This window comes from Mustela erminea, chromosome 20 (genome assembly GCF_009829155.1).
Source record: "Mustela erminea isolate mMusErm1 chromosome 20, mMusErm1.Pri, whole genome shotgun sequence".
NCBI classification, from domain to species: Eukaryota; Metazoa; Chordata; class Mammalia; order Carnivora; family Mustelidae; genus Mustela; species Mustela erminea.
The window spans coordinates 29,653,318-29,676,075 of NC_045633.1; the positions used below are offsets into that span (position 1 = coordinate 29,653,318).

At 44.3% G+C, this 22,758-nt stretch overlaps 2 protein-coding genes and 1 long non-coding RNA gene across 5 annotated transcripts in view; 1 reads left to right on the forward strand and 2 right to left on the reverse strand.

Annotated features, from left to right (window-relative positions):
• RSPH10B (radial spoke head 10 homolog B) overlaps nt 1-12,157 on the forward strand; it is a 52,629-nt gene extending 40,472 nt beyond the window's left edge. For all 3 annotated transcript variants that reach the window (XM_032327460.1, XM_032327459.1, XM_032327457.1), the window contains exons 19-20: nt 10,911-11,109; nt 11,958-12,157. In XM_032327460.1, coding sequence (XP_032183351.1) covers nt 10,911-11,109; nt 11,958-12,132 — 374 coding nt within the window. In that variant the 3' untranslated portion in view covers nt 12,133-12,157. The remainder of the gene's footprint in view (nt 1-10,910; nt 11,110-11,957) is intronic.
• On the reverse strand, nt 9,419-13,308 carry LOC116580770. The gene is made up of 3 exons (XR_004281778.1): nt 12,595-13,308; nt 10,706-12,323; nt 9,419-10,547 (listed from the first exon to the last, which is right to left on the reverse strand). It is a non-coding gene; the product is annotated as an uncharacterized LOC116580770 (long non-coding RNA).
• Nucleotides 13,309-14,559: 1,251 nt separating this feature from the next.
• The window catches only part of CCZ1 (CCZ1 homolog, vacuolar protein trafficking and biogenesis associated), a 31,445-nt gene continuing 23,246 nt past the window's right edge, over nt 14,560-22,758 (reverse strand). The window contains exons 13-15 of the mRNA XM_032327461.1: nt 16,582-16,740; nt 16,182-16,309; nt 14,560-14,910 (exon numbers count right to left, since the gene is read on the reverse strand). Coding sequence (XP_032183352.1) covers nt 14,855-14,910; nt 16,182-16,309; nt 16,582-16,740 — 343 coding nt within the window. The 3' untranslated portion in view covers nt 14,560-14,854. The remainder of the gene's footprint in view (nt 14,911-16,181; nt 16,310-16,581; nt 16,741-22,758) is intronic.

Genomic DNA, 22,758 nt, shown 5'->3' on the forward strand with positions numbered 1-22,758 from the left:
GATGAGAACTCTTAAGATCTACTCTTAAAAATTTTCGTCTATATCATACGACAGCGTCAACTGTAGTTGTCACACGGACGATTACATCCCTGTACTTACTTATTAGAAATTTGTACCTTTTGACTACCTTTATCCAAAAACCCTACCCCAGCCTTGGGTAACCACAATCTGGTCTCTTTCTTTCTTTCTTTTTCTTTTTTTTTTTTTTATTAACATATGTATTATTTGCCCCAGGGTGGTCTCCTTCTCTGTGAGCATTTTGGTTTTTTAAATTCTACATATAAGTAAGATCATACAGTGTTTGTCTTTCTCTGGCTATTTATTTGTTTATTTCACTTGGCGAAATGCCCTCAAGACCCATCCATGTTGTCACAAATGTCAGGGTTTCCTCCTTTTTAATAGGTGAGTGAAGTTCCATAGTATATATATCCCATACCTTCTTTATCCATCTATCCGTTGGACACCTATGTTGTTTCCATGTCTTGGCTGTGGATGATGTTGCAATGAAATGTGGGCCGGGGTGGGGGGCACACATCTCTTCCACAGGGTTTTTCTTTCCTTCCGGTATGTTCCCAGGAGTAGAACTGCTGGGTTATAGGATTCTTCTATTTGAATTTTCTGAGGAACCTCCATACTGTTTTCCAGAGGGAATGCACCAGTTTACATTCCCTCCACCAGGGCACAAGGGCTCCCCTTTCTCCACATCCTCCCCAGCATTTGCCACCTCTTGTCTTCAGTGCTCACCGTTCTGACAGGTGTGAGTTCATCTCTCATTGTGGTTTCATTTGCATTTCCCTGATGATAAGTGATGCTGAGGACTTCTTTTTCATGTACCCATTGGCCACTTGTTTATCTTCTTTGGAAAAAAATGTCTATTTGGATGGTTTGCCTACTTTTATTTTTTTCTATTGAGTTGTAGGAGTTCTTTATATTTTGGATTTGAAGCCCTTATTGGATATATGATTTGCAAAATACTTCTTCCTGTTCTACAGGTTGTCTTTTCATTTTTTTTTTCATTTCTTTTGCTTAGTCTAGTGTAATCCTGTTTACCTATATCTGATCGTGTTGCTTGTGCTTTAGGCATCATATCCAATCCATGTCAAGACCCATGTCAAGGAGCTTTTTCTTTCTTTTTTTTTTTTCCTGTTCTCTTCTAGCAGTTTAATGGTTTCTAATCTTACATTTAAAATTTAAACAATTTTGAGATAATTAATGTGAATGGTATAAGGCAGGGCTTTAGTTTCATTTTTTTTATATGTGAATGTGCAATTTTCCCAACACCGCTACTGACTTCCTTGTCAAGTACTTAGTGTACACATGGGTTTATTTCTGGGCTCTTGATTCTGTTCCATTGTCTCAGTGTCTGTTTTTATGCCAGTACCATACTGTTACACTTTTTATACTGTGTAGCATAGCTTCAAGTCAGGAAGTAAGATGCCTCCTGCTCAGTTCTTTCTCAGGATTGCTTTGGCTATTTGTCGTCTTCTCTGGTTCCATATAAAATTTAGAGCTGTTTTTTCTACCTGTTAAAAATGCCATTGGAATCTTATAGGGATTGCATCAAATCTGTAAATGGTTCTTGGTAGTATTGACATCTTAAAAATATTAAATTTTCCAATCCGTGAATGTGGGTTACCTTTCCATTTATTTTTGTCATCTTCAATTTCCTTCCATTGTGTCTTGGAGTAGAGATCTTTTACCTCTTGGCTAAATTTATTCCTAAGTATTTTATTGTTTTGATGGTATTGTAAATGAGATCATTTTCTTTCTTTTCCTGATAATTCATTGTTAGTGTATAGAGACCATACTGATTTTTGTATGCTAATTTTATATCCTGCAACTTTCCTGGATTCATTGATTAGACCAATGAGTTTTTTGGTGTAGTATTCAGGATTTCCTACATATAAAATCATGTCATCTGTAAATAGAGACAATTCTACCTCTTCCTTTACAGTTATGATATTTTTAATTTCTTTTTCTTGCCTAATTGCTCTGGCTAGGATCTTCCAGTACTATGCTGAATAAAAGTGAGAGTGGATCCTTCTCTTGTTCCTGATATTAGAGCAACGTATTTCAGTCTTTAACTATTGAGTGTGATGTTAGCTGAGGACTTAAAATATATAGCTTTAAAATAGAAAATATTTTATTTATTTATTTGAGAGAGCACAAGCAGGGGGAGGGGCAGAGGGGAGAGGAAGAGTGATAAGCAGACTCCCTGCCAAGTGGGGAGCCCACTTGGGGTGCGAGGCTTGATCCCAGGACCCTGAGATCATGACCTGAGCTTAAGTCAGCCACCTGCCAACCTGGCCACTCAGGTACCCTATATATAGCCTTTACCATATTGAGGTATATTCCTTCTATACCTAATTTATTAAGATTTTTTTTTTATCATGAATGAATATTGAATTTTGTCAAATGTCTTTTCTGAGTTTACAGAGATGATCATATAATTTTTTCTTTGATTCTATTAATGTGATTTATCACACTGATTGATTTGCATATGTTGAACCATCTTTGCCTCCCAGGGATAAATAAATCCCAGTTGACCATGGTGAATGATCCCTTTAATATGCTGAATTTAGTGTGCTAGTACTTTATCAAATATTGTTGCTCCTATATTCAAAAGGGATACTGGGGGCGCCTGGGTGGCTCAGTGGGTTAAGCCGCTGCCTTCGGCTCAGGTCATGATCTCAGGGTCCTGGGATCGAGTCCCGCATTAGGCTCTCTGCTCAGCAGGGGCCTGCTTCCCTTCCTCTCTCTCTGCCTGCCTCTCTGCCTACTTGTGATCTCTGTCTGTCAAATGAATAAATAAAATCTTTAAAAAAAAAAAAAAAGGATACTGGCCTGTAGTTTTCTTTTCTGGTAGTGTCCTTTTCTGACTTTGGGGGAAGTGTAATTCTGACCTCATAAAATGAGTTTGGGAGTGTTACCTCCTCTTCAGTTTTTGGGAAGAGAGAAGGATTTGCATTAATTTTTTTCCAAATGTTTGCTAAAGTTCAACAGTGAAACTCTGGTCTTGCGCTTTTCTTTGCTGGGAGATTTTTGGCTACTAATTCAACCTTACTAATAATTGGTCTGTTCAGATTTTCTATTTCTTCTTGATTCAGTCTTGTTACATTGTATATTCCTAAGAATTTCTCCATTTCTTCTAGTTTATTCAGTTTGTTGGTGTATAATTGTTCCTAGTAGCCTCTTATAATCTTTATATTTCTGTGGTATTACTCATGTTTGTTTTGATTTATAGAGTTGTTGATTTGGGTCCTCTCTGTTTTTTCCTTGGTTAGTCTAGCTAAAGGTGTCGATTTTTTTTCAGAGAATCGATTCTGAGTTTTGTTAATATTTTCTATTTTCCTGTTCTCTATTTTGTGAATTTCTGCTCTCATCTTTATTATTTCCATCCTTCTGCAACTTTTGGATCTAGTTTCTTTTTCTAGTTCCCCACGGCAGAGTCAGGTTAGTTTATTTGAATTCTTTCTTGTTTCTTTTTTTTTTTAAGATTTTATTTATTCGACAGATAGAGATCACAAGTAGACAGAGACAGAGAGAGGAGGAGGAAGCAGGCTCCCTGCTGAGCAGACAGCCTGATGTGGGGCTCGATCCCAGGACCCTAGGATCATGACCAGAGCCAATAGCAGAGGCTTTAACCCACTGAACCACCCAGGTGCCCCTCTTTCTTGTTTCTTAATGTAGGTGTTTATTGCTATGAACTTCTTTCTTAGAACCATGTTAGCTGCATCCTATAAATTCTGGTATATTGTGTTCTATTTTCATTTGTCTCAAGATTTTTTTATTATGTTCAGTTCCCCAACATACAATACATCATTAGTTTTTTTTTCTTTAAAGATTTTATTTATTTAACAGAGAGAGATCACAAGTAGGCAGAGAGGCAGGCAGAGAGAGAGGGGGAAGCAGGCTCCCCGCTGAGCAGAGAGCCTGATGCGGGACTCGATCCCAGGACCCGGAGATCATGACCTGAGCTGAAGGCAGAGGCTTAACCCAGGCGCCCCACATCATTAGTTTTTGATGTATTTCAGTGATTCATTAGTTGCATATAACACCCAGTGCTTATCACAATACATGTCCTCTTTAATACCCATCACCCAGTTACCATGTCCCTTCATTCCCTCTCCCTTCTGTAACCCTCGGTTTATTTCCTGATACTTTTACATTTCCCCTTTAATTTCTTCTTTGATCCATTCGTTGTTCAGGAGAGTGTTAATTTCCCCATGTTTGTGAATTTTTCAGTTTTCCTCTGGTTATTGATTTCTAGTTTTATACCATGGCGGTCAGAGAAGATACTTAAGAGGACTTCAGTCTCGAATTTGCTAAGACTTGCTTTGTGGTCTAACATATGGTCTACGCTAGAAAATGTTCCACTTGTGCTTGAGAAGAATGTATATTCTGCTGTCAGAATGTTCTGTGTATGTCTGTTAGGTCCATTTGGTATATAGCATTGACAAATCTGTTTCCTTATTATCTGTCTGGATGACCTATCCATTGTTGGGAAGTTTCCAACTATTATTATATTGTTTATTTCTCTTTTTTGCTGTTAGTTTTTGCTTTAGTTAGGCACCCTGAAGTTAGCAGCGTAAATATAAATGTATCTTCTTGATGGATGGATTGCTTTATCATTATATAATGACCTTGTCTCTTTTTTCTATTTTTAAAGTCTGTGTTATCTGGGGATGCCTGGGTGGCTCAGTGAGTTAAGTGTCAGTCAGTTAAGTGTTGGCTCAGGTCATGATCTCAGGGTCCTGGGACTGGGTCCCGCCGCATCAGGCTCCTTGCTTAGTGGAAAGTCTGCTTGCTTCTCCCTCTTACTCTGCCCTTCCCACTTGTTCTCTCTAATAAAATCTTTAAGAAAAATAGTCTGTGTTGTCTTATTACCATTTGCTTGAAATATCTTTTCCACCCTTTCACGCTCAGTCTACATGTGTCTTTAAGGTTAAGTGAGTCCTTGTAGGCAGCTTATTGTTGGATCTTACCTTTTTATCCATTTAACTATTCTATGCCTTTGACTGGAGAAGTCAATCTTCATTTACACTTAAAGGAATTAATGATAGCTAAGGACTTCCTACTGATCTTTTGTTAGTTGTTCGTAGAGCTACTAGGCTACAGGATAGGCTTCATGGTTGCCTAGGTGTTCTGGTCAGGTTGGGTAGTACACTCAGCTGTAGATGAGGCTATGAATTAGCTTCCTACTCTGGTGGGGCAGCAGGACAGGGCCCATGGCTTCCATGGCTTGTTGTTTGTGTACCTGAATCAGGCAAGTGTGTGAAATGAATTCCCTGGCCCGACAGGTTGCTGGTTTTGCTCTGCAGATAGGGAAAGTCCTAGGCTGTGCTCTCTGCTCAAGTGCAGGGCTGTGGGGTGGGCTAAAGGCCGTATCCAGCAACGAGGTGGGATGGTGGGGAGGAAGTAGCATTATGAATCCGTTTCCTTGGCTGACCAGAGAGGGAAAACTGCTCCAAGGCTGCTGACGCTCTTTATTTGAGGTCTTGACTCCAACTATCCTTGCTCCCACATTCCCTGGCTGAACAGGGCCACTGGCTTTGCTCTGCAGGCTGTCAGCTCTGCCTACCAGACTCTGCTGAAATGCCACAGGGCTGTGCAGCTTTGCAAATGTTCTGGGCAGGCTTCCTGCCTGAGCAGGGTTGGGAGATTTACTTAGCGCTGGGTGGGGCGGTGAGTCAGCTCCTCTGCTTGGGCAAAGCAGTGGAAACCCCCCTACACGGAACCGGCTGCCAAACTTTCTGCTTGAGTGTTGATGGATTAAGCAGCTTGCGGGTGTTCTTGCCTTTCTTGTAGGATGCTGTAAGCCAGGCTACGACTCGGCTCCTCTTCCCGGGCAGGGGAGCTGACCAGGCTCCTGCAATGGCACAGCTCTTCATCCGAGGACATTAGTCAGGCTGACCTGTACCCTGTGGTGTTCCCTGGTCAGATTTCACCACGAACTTGGTTCCGTAGGTGAGCAAAGACACTGTTTGGGGGCTGCCCCTTGGGTGCCGCAGGTAGGAACTCAATCTGCCACGATCACGGTGTAGATTGTTGCAAGTCCCCCTTCTGCCGCTATCAAATTCCAGTGCTAGAGACCCCAGATTCCCTAGCAACTCCCCTGGGGAAAGACTGGAGTGAGGACCCCCCAAGAAGAGACCCACAATACTCGGGGAGCTGGATGTGTCTTTTGGACTCTTTTTCCACTGGAGGGCCCACTGGCTCAGGGCAGGCCTCAGTGTGGAGCTGTGCCCACCTAGGGGAGCAGGGGAGGACGTGGGCAGCATGCAGCTGTTCCTCTTACCCTTCCAGTGCTGTTTCGTTCTCTGTGGTGAAGGGGGTGCTTCAGCCTCACCCCTGTATTCTAGGATTTTCTCAGTGGTGTCCTGTCCATAAAGAGTTGTTGGTTCTTCTTTTGAAGGGGGAGTGAAATCAGGCCATAACCTATGTCACCATCTTGGTGATGCCACTTGTCCCGGAGTCGACTTTCAAAAGCAGGATCTTACCAAGCTGAATCGGTCTGTTTGGACAGCTGTTCCTCCAGCGTGGGCCCCGCATGTCCGTCTCTCGAGCCTGATATTGTTGACTGTATCTTTACACAACAGACTTGTATTGCTCAGGAGTTTGATTCACTTTAAAAAAAAAATCAAAGTACAATTAACATAGAGTTATATTAGTTTTAGGTGTATAACAGGATTCAACAATTTTATACATTAGTCTATGCTCATCGGGCTAAGTGTGCTAAGTGTGTTGAACTCTTTTTAAAATTTCACCCATCCCCCCCATTCACATCTCCGGCAACCACCAGTCCTCTGTATTTAAGCATTTGTCTCTCTTTTTCTTGGTTTATTCATTAGTTTTCTTAAATTCCACGTACGTGTGAAATCATATGGTATTTGTCTCTCTGACTTCACGTAACATTACACACTTTAGGTCCATCCATGTTGCTGCGAATGGCAAGATCTCATCATTGTTTGTGGCCGAGTACCGTTCCTTTGTCTGCATGTAGGTGTATATACATGCGCGTGTGACACACCTTAATCCGTTCATCTATGGGGAGATACTTGGGTTGCTTCCAGATCTGGCTCTTGTAAATAATGCTGCAATGGTGCATTTATCTTTTCAAATTAGTGTTTTCATTTTCTTTGGATAAATAACCCAGTAGTGGAACTGCTGAATTATATGGTAATTTTAACTTTTGGAGGAACCTCCCTAGCATTTCCTACAGTGGCCGCACCAGTTTGCATTCCCACAACAGTGCACAAGAGTTCCTCTTCCTCCACGTCGTCCCCAACCCTTGTTATTTCTTGTGTTTTTGATTTGAGCCGTTCTGAAGGTGTAGGCGGTATCTCACGGTGGTTTTGATTTGCATTTCTGATGATAAGTGAGCATCTTTTCACGTGTCTGTTGGCCATCTGTATGTCTTTGGGAAAATGTGTGTTCAGGTCCTCTTGTCCATTTATTAATAGGATTGTTTTTGGTGTTAAGTTCTTTATATATTTTGGATATTAATCCCTTATCAGACATATCATTCCCAAATATCTTTTCCCATTCTGTACGTTGCCTTTTTGTTGTGATGGTTTCCTTCACTGTGTAAAGGCTTTTTATTCTAATGTAGTCCCAATAGTTAATTTTTGCTTTTGTTCACCTTGAGACACACATCTAGAAAAATACCGTTAGGGCTGATGTCAGAGAAATTACTACCTGTGTTTTCTTCTAAGAATTTTCCGGTTAGGTCTTTAATCCATTTTACTTTTGCATTGGGGGTAAGACGGTTTTTAAAGGTGCTCAGTTAAAAACAACAAAACCCTTTTTGAGTGCCTCATATTTCTTCTAATATTATCCCCTTTCCTGGTAAAATCCCTTTAGCATTCTGTCTGCTGCCTCCACTTCCCCAAGCCCCAGGTCATTACTCAGCCCTGTCCACACGGTGGCAGGGTTGGGGGTGGGGCAGTGCTGGCATAAAAACCACCTGGGCAGGAAGATCACTGCTGAATCCCCAGAGCCTAAACCATGCTAAGTTAATGAAACCTAAACAATACTAATTCAAAAGTTCCTGTCTTTTAACCCACAAACTTTCTTCTGCTTGATCTATTCTGTGGTTGATGCTCTCCTGCATTTTCATCTCACGCACTATATTCCTCGGCTCCACAATTTGTTTGTGATTTCCATCTCCTTGTTATAAATTCCTTTTGTTTGTAACTTGTTTTCCTGATTTCACAAAATTGTCTTCTGTGTGTGCTTGTAGGGTGCCCTTTATTTATATATATATATATATATATTTTTTTTTTTTTTTTAGATTATTTATTTATTTATTTATTTGACAGAGAGCGAGATCACAAGTAGGCAGAGAAGCAGGCAGAGAGAGAGGAGGAAGCAGGCTCCCTGCGGAGCAGAGAGCCTGATGTGGGGCTCGATCCCAGGGCCCTGGGACCATGACCTGAGCCGATGGCAGAGGCTTTAACTTACTGAGCCACCCAGGTGCCCCTCCGGGTGCCCTTTAAATGGCTATTATGAATGCTCAGGTCAGTCGCAGACTTCGATGATACCTTTGGGCTGGTTACTGGGGGCTTATTGTGCTCTCACGGATGTGTCATGTTTCTTAGATGGTTTGTGTTCCTTCAAGTCTCATTTTGCTGTCTTTCCACCTGAAGTCTCTACTCTCTCGATCCTGTGATACACCAGGCCGCGTGCTGGCAGCCTCCCTTTTGCTTTCCCAGGGTGGGTGCTAAAACTCGAGTTTGTGGTCTCTCCCTGGCCCCCAGGCTGTGAGCGCTCACGCCCACCACTGTTGTGTGGGTGGGGTGCATCGGGCCGTGGGCCAGCTGGCACCAATGACCTCTCTTCCTGCATTTCCTCCTCTTGGACATTTCATATAAATGGAATCCTGTTTATTTTATCTGTCTTCTCTCACTTGTAATTACTTTGGGATTCATTCATGCTATAACACCTCTTAGTATTTTGTTCCTTCATAGCTGAGTCGTGTTCCATTGTATGAATAAACCACATTTTATCTCTTCATCAGTTGGGATGCACACCTGGGCTCTTCCCACTTTGGACTATCACAAATAGTGAAAAGTGGTGTGCAAAGCATGGTGGACATAGTTTCACTTTTCTTGGATAGATATCTAGCAGTGGAATTGTCGTGTGATATAAACAGCCAGTCTGTTTTCCTAATTGGCCAGACCATTCTATCTGCCAACAGTAATATATGAGAAGGTCTGGTCTTTCCATGTCCTCTCCAACACTTAATTGTGTGTTTAAAAAAAAAATTTTTTTTTTTTAAGATTTTATTTATTTATATAACAGAGAGATCACAAGTAGGCAGAGGCAGGCAGAGAGAAAGGAGGAAGCAGGCTCCCTGACGAGTAGAGAGACCGATGCAGGGCTTGATCCCAGGACCCTGAGATCATGACTTGAGCCAAAGGCAGAGGCTTTCACCCACTGAGCCACCCAGGCGCCCCTAAAAAATTTTTTTAATGGATTGTCTCATTGAGTTATTCATGTAACCTGGATACAGGTCATTTTTCATCTGATACATTTGGTGCATGACCTTTTGTTTTATAATTATTTGCTTTGGCAAGCATGGCTTGTGGGAAAACCGCTAGTGTATCAGTGTTTACTGTTAAATCATCTAGGTTTCATACCACCTCTGTGAGGGGGACCCTCCATGGTTCCCTTTTTGATGGGGAAACCAAGGCACAGATATTCAGTCGCAGGTTACGCAGCTAGTCAGTGGCAGAGCTGAGCCTGGACTGGACCTTGCTTGGCTCCTGTCTGCTCTTAACTACCGCACTCTGCTACTTCTGAAGCAGAGGCTGGGCCTGCCTGGGACACGGCGCCCAGAGCCTGTTAGAGGGTCAGTCACCCCCTGAGTCATTATTCATCACCTACCTCCACGCACAACATTCTCCCAAGCCTAGCCTGCCGTGGCTGACGTGGATATTCTAGAACCTACGAATTCACGTGGGAAGTGCCGATGAGGGTCTCCCTCAGTCTTTGTGAAGTCTGGCATTGGCCTCAAGTTTCTTCGTATTAGCGTTCCACTCCGTGCTCGGCCCCGTGGCTCATGAGATGGGAAGGCGGACTGTTCGCGGCACCAAACCTTTCCGTCATCCCCGTCCCGTGTCCTCACCCCTCCCCACCCGCACGCAGCAGAGTGGCCCACACTATAAACGCTCGCTGTCTTGAGAGATCCCTGAGCTTACTGACCTTACAGAACTATTCAAAGCGTTATCTGCCCAGAATCAGCTACTTAAACACATTCCCATGTGGACATCTGTTGGCCCTCGTGTAGATGGGAAGCAACTCACCAAAGCAGTAGTTTTACCTGCCGCCTTCTGCAATTAAGAGTTAAACATCCTCTTTCACGGGGCGCCGGGGTGGCTCAGTCCGCTGAACGTCTGACTCCTGGTCTCGGCTCAGGTCACGACCTCAGAGAGGTAGATCGAGTCCCACACCGAGCTCTGCGCTTGGCTCTACGCTCGCTCAGTGCGGATTTGGCTTGCGACTCTCTCCTTCTCCGCTCGCCTGCACTCTCTAAATAATAAAATCTTAAAAAAAAATGCTCTTTCATTATTTTCTTAATGAAAACGGTCTTTAAAGACAATGCATGCAAAAGCCAAGAGGCTTTCTTTTTTTTTTCCTCCCAGTGAAACATGCAAGATGCAAATTTTCTCTAGTTTTAATTTTAGAAAACCAAAATACCTACACCGTTTAGAACACATCAGGAGACTCAACGTGCCGGCAATCACAGGTCTGGTCCGCGGACACCTGCCTTGTTTCAGGTGGTCAGGGAAGCCCTTGGTGGTGACCTTCAGCCTCCCCTCATCTTCCAGGGGCTGAAAATGCTCAGACAAGGCAGGAAGGGGCCGAACCGGGATTGTCTTCAGGCTCCTTTTTAAACTTTCTTCCAGAGAGAAAAGAAAACTCCAAGGACGAACAAAAGGAAAAATTTGCTGTGTGGATCACAAGTTTGTACATCTTTTTTGTGAATATCTTGTTCCCTGCACATAAACACGAAGAAATCCTCAAGCAGAAAATAAGAGAGAACAGGCGGCACCAGGAGGCCATGGCCCAGCAGAGGAAACTGGAAAACGACGAGCTGGAAGCCAGGTAACTTACAGAACCTTCCGGCTCCTCTCCTCCAGCTTTCCTTCCCATCTCTGTGGCCGGGGACCAAAGGCTTTCATGAAAAGTGTACAACTTCCTCAGGGAGGCGGCTCCTTCGGTGGCACCGAGAACCTGGAACTGCCGGAAGAATCCTGCCTGGGACCACTGGCTCTCCCGGGTGGTGGGAACACCTGGGCCCCAGGGCACACACAGAGAAGCACCGAGGGGCCACAGAGCTAGGCTACTAGGTTCGGATCCCAGCCCTGCCCCTTGGCACGTAGGTGACCCTGGGCAAGGTCCACTCAGTGCCTTGGTTTCCCCATCTGTACGTGCAGATAATCCCCCACAGCAGGCTGTTGCAAGGATTCAGTGAGCGGATGTTGTGATGTGTCTAAAACAGTGCCTTGCCCATGCTGAGCGCCCACTATCTGCTGCTCGCCTACCTTTCTAGAACCGTGGTCGAGAACTGTGCAGTCACATCTGGCCAGAGTGCTAAAGCCTGCTCTTTGCAGACACACATTGAGCCTGATGGTCTGTTGAAGGAAGCATTAAACTATATGTAGGGGCAAAGACCATGAGTATTTTAAAAGGCTACTTACTAGCTGCTAAGTTGCTACAGAGGAAAATGGTTCAAAAATCACTTTAGATACATGAAAATTTTATTCTGGACTGTCCAGACATGGCATCGCTTTGTATATCAGGCAAAGTGAGGACAATTTACAGTTCTGCTTACAGAAACTGTTGAAATCTAGGGATGGCCTACTTGGCATAAACAAAATAGAGCATAAAGCTGGTTTTGAAATTGCAAAGAAAAATCAAAGGTACCTTCCTGTGTTTGCTTCTTGTGTTAGGCTGAACAGCTTGAGAGAGGAAGAGGCCAAAAGACCAGAATGTGATGTGGACATCACTGTGCTCAAGGAACCGGTGGATGCCCCGTCCTCGAGTTTCACACCAAGCCCCCCCAAAGAGGACACGGCAGTATCCCAATCCAGCAAGCCCGCCGCAAGTAAGAAAAAGAAAAAGTAGAGGTTACGAGCCCCAAGGACATTCAGATGTAAAAGGCGCTTACAATGGAAGCACAGTAACACATTTCCTGACCAATAAAATTGTGTCTTCCTTCTTGTCATAGTGTCTTTGAAATACCACTGCCTGGGCCACTGCATTTCATGTTTCTTATGTGCTGGAATCACCGAAATGCCCGCATTTTGAAAACGGAGCTGAATGATTAAAAAAAAAAATTATATATATATATGTGTGTGTGTATACACACACACACATATATATATATATGGCACATGCATTTAATACCCATGTGTGCTATAGTATATACTATATAAAGTATATATATCAAAGTATAGTACAGGTGATAAAGTTTAGAATCTGATAAAACTCACCAGAAGAAAGATTTATTTAAACATTTCTTCAGGGCCCCCTGCCAGAGCCTGGATCACCATCTTTGCCTGTCACCACCCTGTGTCCAAATCATACCTGTCCTCCCGTGCTGTCTCATAGCCTCTCCTCCTCAGCTCCCAGGAGTTCCCCAGCGCAGCAAACACTGCAGGGCCAAGGTGGAAAGGCTGAGGCATAGGTGTGCAGTAAGGGAAGCGTGATGTCTGTGTTAGAAAATGTTGTGTTAATCTGTGTTAAATTTAAGGATAACCACCAAAAGCATGAAAATACAATCTGTGGCTTCCAAACTAGGGGAAGGGAGGAAATGATCATCCAACATGAAGCTGGGGAAAGGGAAAACACAAAGAAAAAGGCTAGAAACCGAAATCACCAAAGCTAGTGGGTAGCGCACCGGTATAGCCTACCATTGTGAGCAGGTTTGACCCCCCTCTTCCTCTGCCCACGCCCCCAGATAATTAGACAGGGTTCAAAATCGAAACTCACTTCACTGTTCTTCTTTACAAGGGAAACTTCTTAAAACCAGATAGAAAGGATAAAAATAAAGATCTGAAAAAAGATGTACCAGGAAAATCTAATCGAGAGGACTGAACAGTAAGCGATATTAGAAAAACAGAGTTTAGAGGCGCCAGGGTGGCTCAGTCAGTGAAGCACTGGACTCTTGGTTTTGGCTCAGGTCGTGATCTCAAGGGTCAAGAGATTGAGCCTGGCCTCAAGCTCCACTGCTGAGTGTGGAGCCTGCTTAAGATTCTCACTCACTCTCTCCCTCCGCCCCTCCACCCCCTGCCTCCTCTGTCTCTCTCTCGCTCTCTAAAAAAATAAAAAATTTACGGGTGCCTGGGTGGCTCAGTGGGTTAAAGGCTCTGCCTTTGGCTCAGGTCATGATCTCAAGGTCCTGGCATCGAGCCCCGCATCAGGCTCTCTGCTCAGCAGGGAGCCTGCTTCCTCCTCTCTCTCTGCCTGTCTCTCTGCCTACTTGTGGTCTCCCTCTGTCAAATAAATCAATAAAATCTTTAAAAAATAGGGGCGCCTTGGGTGGCTCAGTGGGTTAAAGCCTCTGCCTTTGGCTCAGGTCATGATCTCCGGGTCCTCGGATCGAGCCCCGCGTTGGGCTCTCTGCTCAGTGGGGAGCCTGCTTCCCTTCCTCTTTCTCTCTGCCTACTTGTGATCTCTGTCAAATAAATAAAATCTTTAAAAAAAAAAAAAACTTAAAAAAATAAGAATAAAAAAATAAAAATTTAAAAAGAACAAGATTAAAAGCAAACAACTGAATAGGGATAAAACCAGAAATAATAATAAAAGGACCAACCCCCCGAAAGATGCATTATTCATAAACACTTTACAGGATGGCCTGGCAAAAGCCAGCAGAATTACAAGGAGGAAACCAGTCAAAAAGACAAACACATGGTAAGGATAATTTAAGCAAGGAAACTGAGAAGTCTGAATACACAGAAACAAGACTGCAGTACCAAATAAATACGGCCTGCATTTTCAGTTGAAAAGAACAAATTCAAAGGATACACCTGAGACCATGATCTAACTGTGCTGCAACTGGTAAGTCAGCAACGAAGCCACGACACAGAACGCCTTCTATCGCCGGAAACACAGTCTCAGGTAACTTGTGGGTTAAGAGTGATTCAAGATTTCATAATGGAAAGAGAAAGTTACAGAAGACACGAGAGTGGCAACAAAAATTCCAGCCAGGCGACATTTCTGCTGTGAGGACGCAAGCAGTTGTGGCCACTCTGGGCTTCTACACGACAAATCAAGAACGCTGGACGTTTAGACCACACTGGAGCACTTCCGTTCAGTCCTCTATAGTGTATGTGGTCTAGAAATCACCTTAGTACTCAAGAGAAAAACCAAGTCTAGCCATTATTTTGGCCAAATGCTCCGGGTTCGCCACCGCAGCTCCACTGACCGGGAAGGGACCCGAACTCTGGGAAACTGTAGCCGCCAGAGTAGCCCCAAGGGCAAGCCCGGGGCCCGTGGGATGGAGTGGTCCCCAAGCTAGCAACAGCTGAGAGACTCACAGCCAGACCAGAATTTTAAAAACCTTAACAATTTATTCGTCTTATTTTCCAGTAAAATATTCACATAATGTCAAAAGAATGGAATGAAAGAGATGTAGCCGACTACCTTTAATTATTTCCACATAAATATTTAAAATCTAAAAACCCCAGCGGATCATCAGACTGAGTAGAAATTTGATTCTTCAAAGCAAGTATTGCTTTACTATTGTCATTAATTCAGTCAGTAATATGACCGAGAACCTGCAGTGGTAAACAAAACGCCTGCTGAGTTGTTTTTTTGAAAAGATGTTCCGGTGAACCATTATGGGTCAATCCAAGAAGAATATGTTATTGAACTGCGTTGCACAGAGTTTCTTTACCTCTTCTGCAAAAAAAGAAAAAAGAAAAAAGAAAAAACAAAACAGAAAACAGGGAGGTGAGAAACAGAGGTTTTCACTTCAAAGGCTACAGGCTATACATTAGTACTTTCAACTCTTCTGGAACACAGCTGGGAAGAAATGTCTCCATTTACTGACCTTTCCCCTCCAAGGCCTAGGTCAGAAGCGTTCATCAATCAAGAGAAAGGACAACAAAGCCCCATGTGCCCCAAGACCTCAGTGCTGTGGCACAAGGCATGCCTCCTCCGGGCCTGGGGAGCGCAGGCCCCTGACACACCCACGGGCTGGTGGACTGCTGAGCACTCTGATGCAACCCTCCAGGGACCCGAGCCGCCACGTGGGCCGGGGCTCCGGTGCTTCCCAGAGGGGGCGTCACCATGACTCCCAGTCCCCCCTGCGCCAGGTGCCTGTTGCTAATGCACATGACTCTTGCTACAAGTACTAGGAAGAGAAAAATGTCCTGTGTCCTAGCAGATTTGTGCAGAAAACGAAACCACACACCAACTCTTCTCCTACCTACCATTGCCCCAACCCGCCCTCGGGAGCAGAGCAGCCAGGGAGCCCCAGGCAGTGAAGGGGACACTGCCCTCTCGGCCAGCTCAAGCAGCTGTCAGGATCAGACACGATGCGCTGGCCTGGGACCAGACCGCAAGGGCTGGAAGGTGGGGGTGCGTGGGGAGTGGGGGGGTGGGGGCTTGACCTGCCCAGTGAACCTGATGGCTCCGCCTAGGGTTGTCTCTTTATCACCAGGAATAAAAGTGGACATTTTTATTTTTTTTTATTTTTGTTTTTTTTAAAGATTTTATTTATTTATTTGACAGAGATCACAAGTAGGCAGAGAGGCAGGTAGAGAGAGAGGAGGAAGCAGGTTCCCCACGGAGCAGAGAGCCCAACGCGGGACTCGATCCCAGGACCCTGAGATCATGACCCGAGCCGAAGGCAGAGGCCTTAACCCATTGAGCCACCCAGGTGCCCCAAAAAGTGGACATTTTTATATACAATGAATAAGGCCATGGGATTCTTATTTTTAGTGTTATAGAAAATTTTCCTTTGGCCACTGCCAAATCTCCTGTAACACAGGGGAAGTCTTTCACATACTTTTTCAAGGAACTTTGCAATAGAATAACACAAAATGGATCAAATCACGGTTTCCTTTAAGTGACGGGCATCTGCTCACATCCACACCGTCATGACTTGCTCCCTAGCAGGCTTCCAGGCACCCCAAATGGAGAGCACGCAAGTACCAAAGCCTACTTACCGTTGACTTCAATCAGGTTTGCGTTTTTTTGATTCAGAATAACATAGAGCTCCCGCTGGTCAGACTTCTTCCCGACAACCCAGTAGTCGCTCATCGCCTTCACGATGACTTCTTCGTCCTCATCCACTCTGCAAGACACGAGTTCCAAAAGGCAAGTCTGTTACAGGGTTAGCCGGAGCAAAAAGACACATCTACTCTTAAGACCAGAGACTGGAAACCAGTCACTTGGAAACTGTGGGGAGTCACGTGCAAGTGACCAGTGACTCTTGGGCCTCCTGATCTCTTCGGAAGGGGGACCCTCTGAGGTGGCTCTAGGCCACTCCACTTTGAAGAGGATTCCTTCAGGGCTGCTTCTCTCCTTGGAAAGGGAACGCCCAAGTTGAGAAGTTGTCAGAATTACCTAGTAAAATCACTGTTGATGTCGCCCAGAATCTTCATTAAATCCGGATGCACGGAAGTAAGTGATACACTAGGTGTTTTCCTCATGTGAATTGTACTCTTCTCGGCTAAATTCATATGGTTGAAGTAGATAAACTTGAACTGGGGTTCTTTTTCAGACCTGTGAAAACATGTCATTAAAATGGTAACATTTCTCAGAGAATAATTATCCAAACAATAGCACTACATTGTTAAAACCTTAAATCCATGTGGCTAAGGCCTTGTATTTTCGATGGCTGGGCCTTCAAATCAAGAATCTCAGTTAAGATGTAATAGGCTCCTTGTTCACTAGTAACTTATTTGATAACCGTGAAGTATTCAATATGATGGAATTTTCCAGAAAGCTCAAGTTTATCTTTTTGAAAAACCAGTATTATAACCGTTTTTGTGAGGATTTTCTCAATAATAATGCTTTAGAAATGGCAATCACTTGATTATGCTCTGCGTTTTGAATTTTTAAAAACAGATGCAAACTACACATAGGCCACCTGTCTTCCAGGAGACAGGTCAGCAAACGACTAGTGGCCCTGGGGCGCAAAAGTGTCCATTCTTCTAAATAAAGCTTTAGTGGCCCATGGCCACACCCATGCGTTCATATACGGCCTGTGGCCACTTCCACGCTTCAAGGACAGTGGAGCACTTGCAACACGTTCGCCCACAAAATCTGAAATGCGTATTATGTGGCCCTTTGCAGAAGTTGTTTGCTGACCCGTTTCAGGAAGAGTCACGGCTCCGTGATCCCACGGGGCTGCGGAATGAACACGCTCCCTGGATGTAAACTGCCACAGAATGGAAGCTTACTCCTGTAACAAAGCTTTCACCACCCGCGAGGGAGAGACTGTTTAAGGCTTCTTAGGCTTTTCTGCTGAAGCATAATGAATATTTTAATTGGAATAGGTCTTCTATTATTCGAAAAGATTGGTCAAGGCTACCACACCGCCTCCCAGGTCCGAGTCTGGACTCCGGAGGAAGCCGCTCCGACAGTGAGGCCACAGCCCCGACAGTGAGGCCACAGCCCCGACAGTGAGGCCACAGCTCCCTGGGCCTCCCGCCCTCCCTGCACCCTGGCGTGTTATACTCTGGGGTGTGGTGCCAGCCTGAGCAGCCCTGCCACTGGGGGGCTCAGAAGCTTCTCTGCTTACTTCAGGGTTAGCAGCCATGTTCTGGTGGGCTGAGGGTACCGGAAATCCGACCTCCGGAAAAGTGGGTTACTACTGTAATACTTTACATCTAGGCAAAGAAAGAATGTGGAAGGCTTAGTGTCCAGGAGAATGAAAAGAGAATTCTTAACAAAACCAGAATATGTTTTTAGTAAGCTCCTAAGACTAAGAAAAGCAAGTGTAACTACAAGAAACACTGTTTGGAAAGATGGAACATTTAAAAGACATTTGGAAAGAGTTGGGAATTTCGTTGTCCGGGCAAACTTCTACCCAGCCGCAATCACGCTTACAGTCCTGGCTGTTCTGTGTCACCCCAAAACACTTGCTGTGGCCTCCCTCTTTCCCTCATTTAGAGTATGTAAGAAACTCTTCTAAGAAGATTTAAATTATTTCTTTTATACCCCTGATGGAAATTTACATTTGGCAAATGCTATCCAGTAGTTAAGACAGGGACCACTGTGGCCTTTTTCCACTCTGCCTTCCACGAGGAGGGCGTAAAAACAGGAATAGAAAAACTGCTACTTGCTTTTCCACTACTGTCCTCTTAATGAAAGAAAAAGGAGAGACCAGATCACAGTAAAAACAGCAAGGATAATGTTCATCCTACAGGCTTACTGATTCTATCAAAAGTAACATCTAACAAACAGTGTGCAAGTTTTGAAGGAGTAGCAGCCACATTCACCTGGTATCTTTTCCAAAGACTGGAAACGGATTCCTCTTAAACACCAAAGCATTTTTTTTCTCTAAACACAGAAATGCAAATTTCCTGCCTCCTTAAAAAAGAACATGCTAAATACAGTTAACTACGTCAACAGAAAATACACTGAACACAGGGAAATACAGAATCCTTCTTGACAATCTGTTACGAAGTTTGGCTTGAAATATCCTAGCACAGTAACCATATCCTCAAAGAACACGGAAAGGTGGGGCCCGTCTTAAGTGGCTGTTTTGGGGAGGACTTTCTGCTTTCTGTCAGCTTCCCATCCCTTTGCCTCTTCCTTCTACAATCGGCTGAAAACCCAAGTACCTGTGATTGGCAGAGTCACAGGGAGGGGCCCCATGAGGAAACAGCTTCGGTTTAACTGAGCTGCCGGAGATGTCAGTGTTTAAGGACCAGGTATGTGAAAACCCACCCAAACTCCAAGAGTGTGCCAGGAAAGGCTTGGACCGATGGAGGAAATCTGCGGTTCAGCAGGCGCTTGACTGCCTGTGGAGGCTCCCTGCGGACGTCAATGGCTGGCTGGGAGCACCGAGACCATCTGGTGGCTTTACTTGTTCTGGGCCTCGCTCCAGACGGCTTAGGTTGCCACACACGTGGCTTCTAGGTGAGGATGGCTATTCCTCACTTACCAAACTGAACTGAAAAATAAGATTCTGATTTGACTGGCGCATAGACTGTACACAGTACAGCTCTTGCTCCTTCGCATGTCTAGGGTAATCAGGAAGTGGGGCACAGCTGAGCCCTTGGACTATGCACATGAACTCCACCCTGGAAGGAAGGCTCCCCCGCCCCTGCTCTCCCTCTGCATGCCAGCCGGGCAAACCTATCCCTTCTCACTTCCCTTCTGCCTGGCATCCCATCCTGAGCCTCGTCGTTACCAACCTTCTGTCAGTGGGTGCCCTCCTCGCTAGAAATCCTAGCACCGTCAACCTCCCAAGCAACTGGGCTGGTTTATGAATGTATTCAAAGTGACTGATAAAAAAGGATTACATAAGAGTGCCTGGGTGGCTCAGTGGGTTAAGCCTCTGCCTTCGGCTCAGGTCATGATCTGAGGGTCCTGGGATCGAGCCCCGCATCGGGCTCTCTGCTCAGCGGGGAGGCGGCTTCCCCACTCTCTCTCTGTCTGACTCTGTCTACTTGTGATCTCTGTCTGTCAAATAAAAAAAATTAAAAGAAAAAAAAAAAAAAAGGATTACACAGATTGCTCCCAGGAAAGAGTCTCCCTTTTCAGTAACTTCGTACTTCCTCCTCCTCCTCACACCTTTCCAAAATTCAGCATTCAAAGCGGCTAGTGAGTGGGAATATGCGAAAGAAACAGAAACAAATGTCTCAGATTCAGAAAACTATCGATATGGGGGGGGAAAGTTTTAAATTGGAGCCCGTCCTCTAGCCCTTAAAAATTCCAGGTGAATTAGACAGAGACACAGAAGATAAAACCATAAAAGTACCACAGATGAAAATGGCATTTAAAAAAATGATGTTGGGATAGAAAACTGTACGTAGGCCAGTGAAAAGAGAAACCTAAAGGAGATGCCTAATAAAATGGATTACATATAAATCCCAGACACGTTACCAAAAATAGTAAAACCAAACTCAAAAAAATACGTGGCATGACTGAAGAACGTGGACGTAAAAGCAAAGATACAAAGCACTTGAGTGGGAAGAGCCAATGGACACGGACAGGCAGTTCGTGGAAGAGACAGTAATGCCAACCTCGATGTCACCTAGCAGATGTCAAGACACACCACAAAGAACTGAGTGGCTCCTGTGGGAGGTGACCACATTGTCACTGCACATTCCCTTTGCCCCAGAACTCTATGCTAGGGACATCTCCTAAGAGGATGAGTGCACATACGCACCAGATTGCTTAATACAGAGCTATTTTAATGCTAATGGGTAGAACCAGACTTCCCAGCGAATGCCACAATGATTCAACAAACAGAGCACATCTATCCAATTAAGTACGTGAAGCCCTGAAAGAGGAGAGGCAGATCCAAATTTATTGGTTTAAAATGATGTTCATGCCATATATTTTTTTTCCTATAGATTTTACTTATTTGACAGAGACAGCCAGAGAAGGAACACAAGCAGGGGGAGCGGGAAAGGGAGAAGCCAGGCTTCCCGCTTAGCAGGGAGCCCAGTTTGAGGTGTGAGCCAAGGACCCTGGGATTATGACCTGAGCCGAAGGCAGACACTTTAACAACTGAGCCACCAGGAGCCCCCCTGCCATGTATTTTTTAAAAGGTACAGATTTACAGCACAATAGTTTAAGAAACCCATCCATAAAGAACACTGTGTATATGTCACTGTTTTCCTATGTGTACAAGTCTAAAAAGATACAAGCTAAATGGGAGAAGATTTCCAATATTTATATTTCTGAATTCAAAAACTAAGGACACAGGAGTGCCTGGGTGGCTCAGTTAAGCATCTGCCTCTGGCTCAGGCCATGATCTCAGGGTCCTGGGATCAAGTCCCACATTGGGCTCCCTGCTCAGAGGGGAGTCTGCTTCTCCCTCTCCCCCTGTTCCTGCTCTCTCTCTCAAATAAATAAAATGCTTAAAAAATTAATTATAAATAAATTATAAATAATAGAAAAATATAAATATAAGTAAATTAAAAATATAAATTATAAAAATTATAAATTACACTCAAAAAAAGAAAGAAGATTTAAAATAATTGAATTGCAAAGTCCTTGAGTAGAAAAAAATCAAGGTGTCACACACATAATAAAAACGAAAGACCAATGAATCTACTTCACGCCATTCTTTAAAGGGGTGACCTCAACTTTCTAAGGAACAATTAAAAGAACTGCAGCTTAAGCATATGGATTCAACACTCAACTTTATGCCCCGAGTCAGCCCTACAGCTGGTGTCCACTGAGGGCTGAAGCTAACAGAACAGCTGGGCAGCAGGATCCTGGCGCTGACCTCTGGGGTCAGGATGGGGATGGCTGCCACATACAGTACCCCTCACCCCTCAGCAATGCGGGCAGGAGCTGGGATGTGAGTCTTGGAGGTCCTAGGACTGGAGTATAAAATGGTTTGGCCTGAGTCAGGATTTCCAGAAGAAAAGCACATTATCTTTTGTACTAAAGAGCATTTTCCTCTGGTCAGCTGATACTTAACAGCTTGGCAAGCGAGGCCGCCGTTACATATAAAATCTCAGATGCGGTGAGAGCACCTAAGGTCAACTTTCAAAGACAAAACCAACTATGCCTCTAGAGCCTCTGTTCTTGGCACTGCCCTAAGTTGTGTGTTCCACCATCGAGTTTTCCAGGTGTCCATCTTTCAGGGGCCACAGATACTACACAGCGGTTCGGTTACCAGTAACTGTCCCCCGCGATGGAGCTGTGCTAGACCATACAGAGCCAAGAGTTAAGTACAGAATCTAAGGGGGGGGAGGTTGTGTGTGTGTTCATGGTGTCATTTTTTCCACCTTCCTGTTTGCAAATTTCCATACTAAAATATCAGAGAGAAAACTTCTTCCTAGTGAAATTAGATTGTTAATGTCCATGGCTCTCTCCTTTCTTCAAACTATTGCTTTTTGGGGAAAAAAAAAAAATTCTCAGAGCCCTTCCTCTAGCCCTTGAAAATCCCAGGTGAATTAAAGATTGAAACATGGAAGACAAAACCCTAAAACTACCAGAGATAAAAATGGCATAGTTTTATGATATCAGGGTAGAAAAGCCATGAGTATGACTCCAAAGGTAGAAATCTAGAAGTGACTACTAAATGAACTATATAAATCCCAAACTTGTATATTATAAAAAACAATAAAACCAAAGTTTAAAAAAATGAGAAATATGTGACATGACTTCTGTACAATCCTGAGGAGAGTTGACCTTTGCAGAATAGGAGGTCTCTGACAAGCAAGACTTCCTCAGATATTCGCTGGTGAGCTCGTGAAAATCTGTCACGTCCCCGGAAAGCACCGGCAGAACGGTTAACACGTCCAGCAATCTCCCGGGGTGTGGGGGTCAGGTTGGGAAAGCAGGGAACTTACTAGACTTTCTCTCTCTCCACTCAGCAGTTTATAACTTGCATGATACCAAATAGATCTGACTCACTCATGCTTCCTTCAGAAATGAAAATCTGACAGCTTCACGGTGAAAAAATGAAACCTCGAGAGACAAACCACAGAGATGCTGAAATCTAGAAAACAAACTTGAGGGTTGCCGCAGGGAAGGGGGGTCGGGGGTGGGGTCCCTGGGGGATGGGCATTAAGGAGGGCACTTGAAGGAGCACTGGGTGTTACGTGC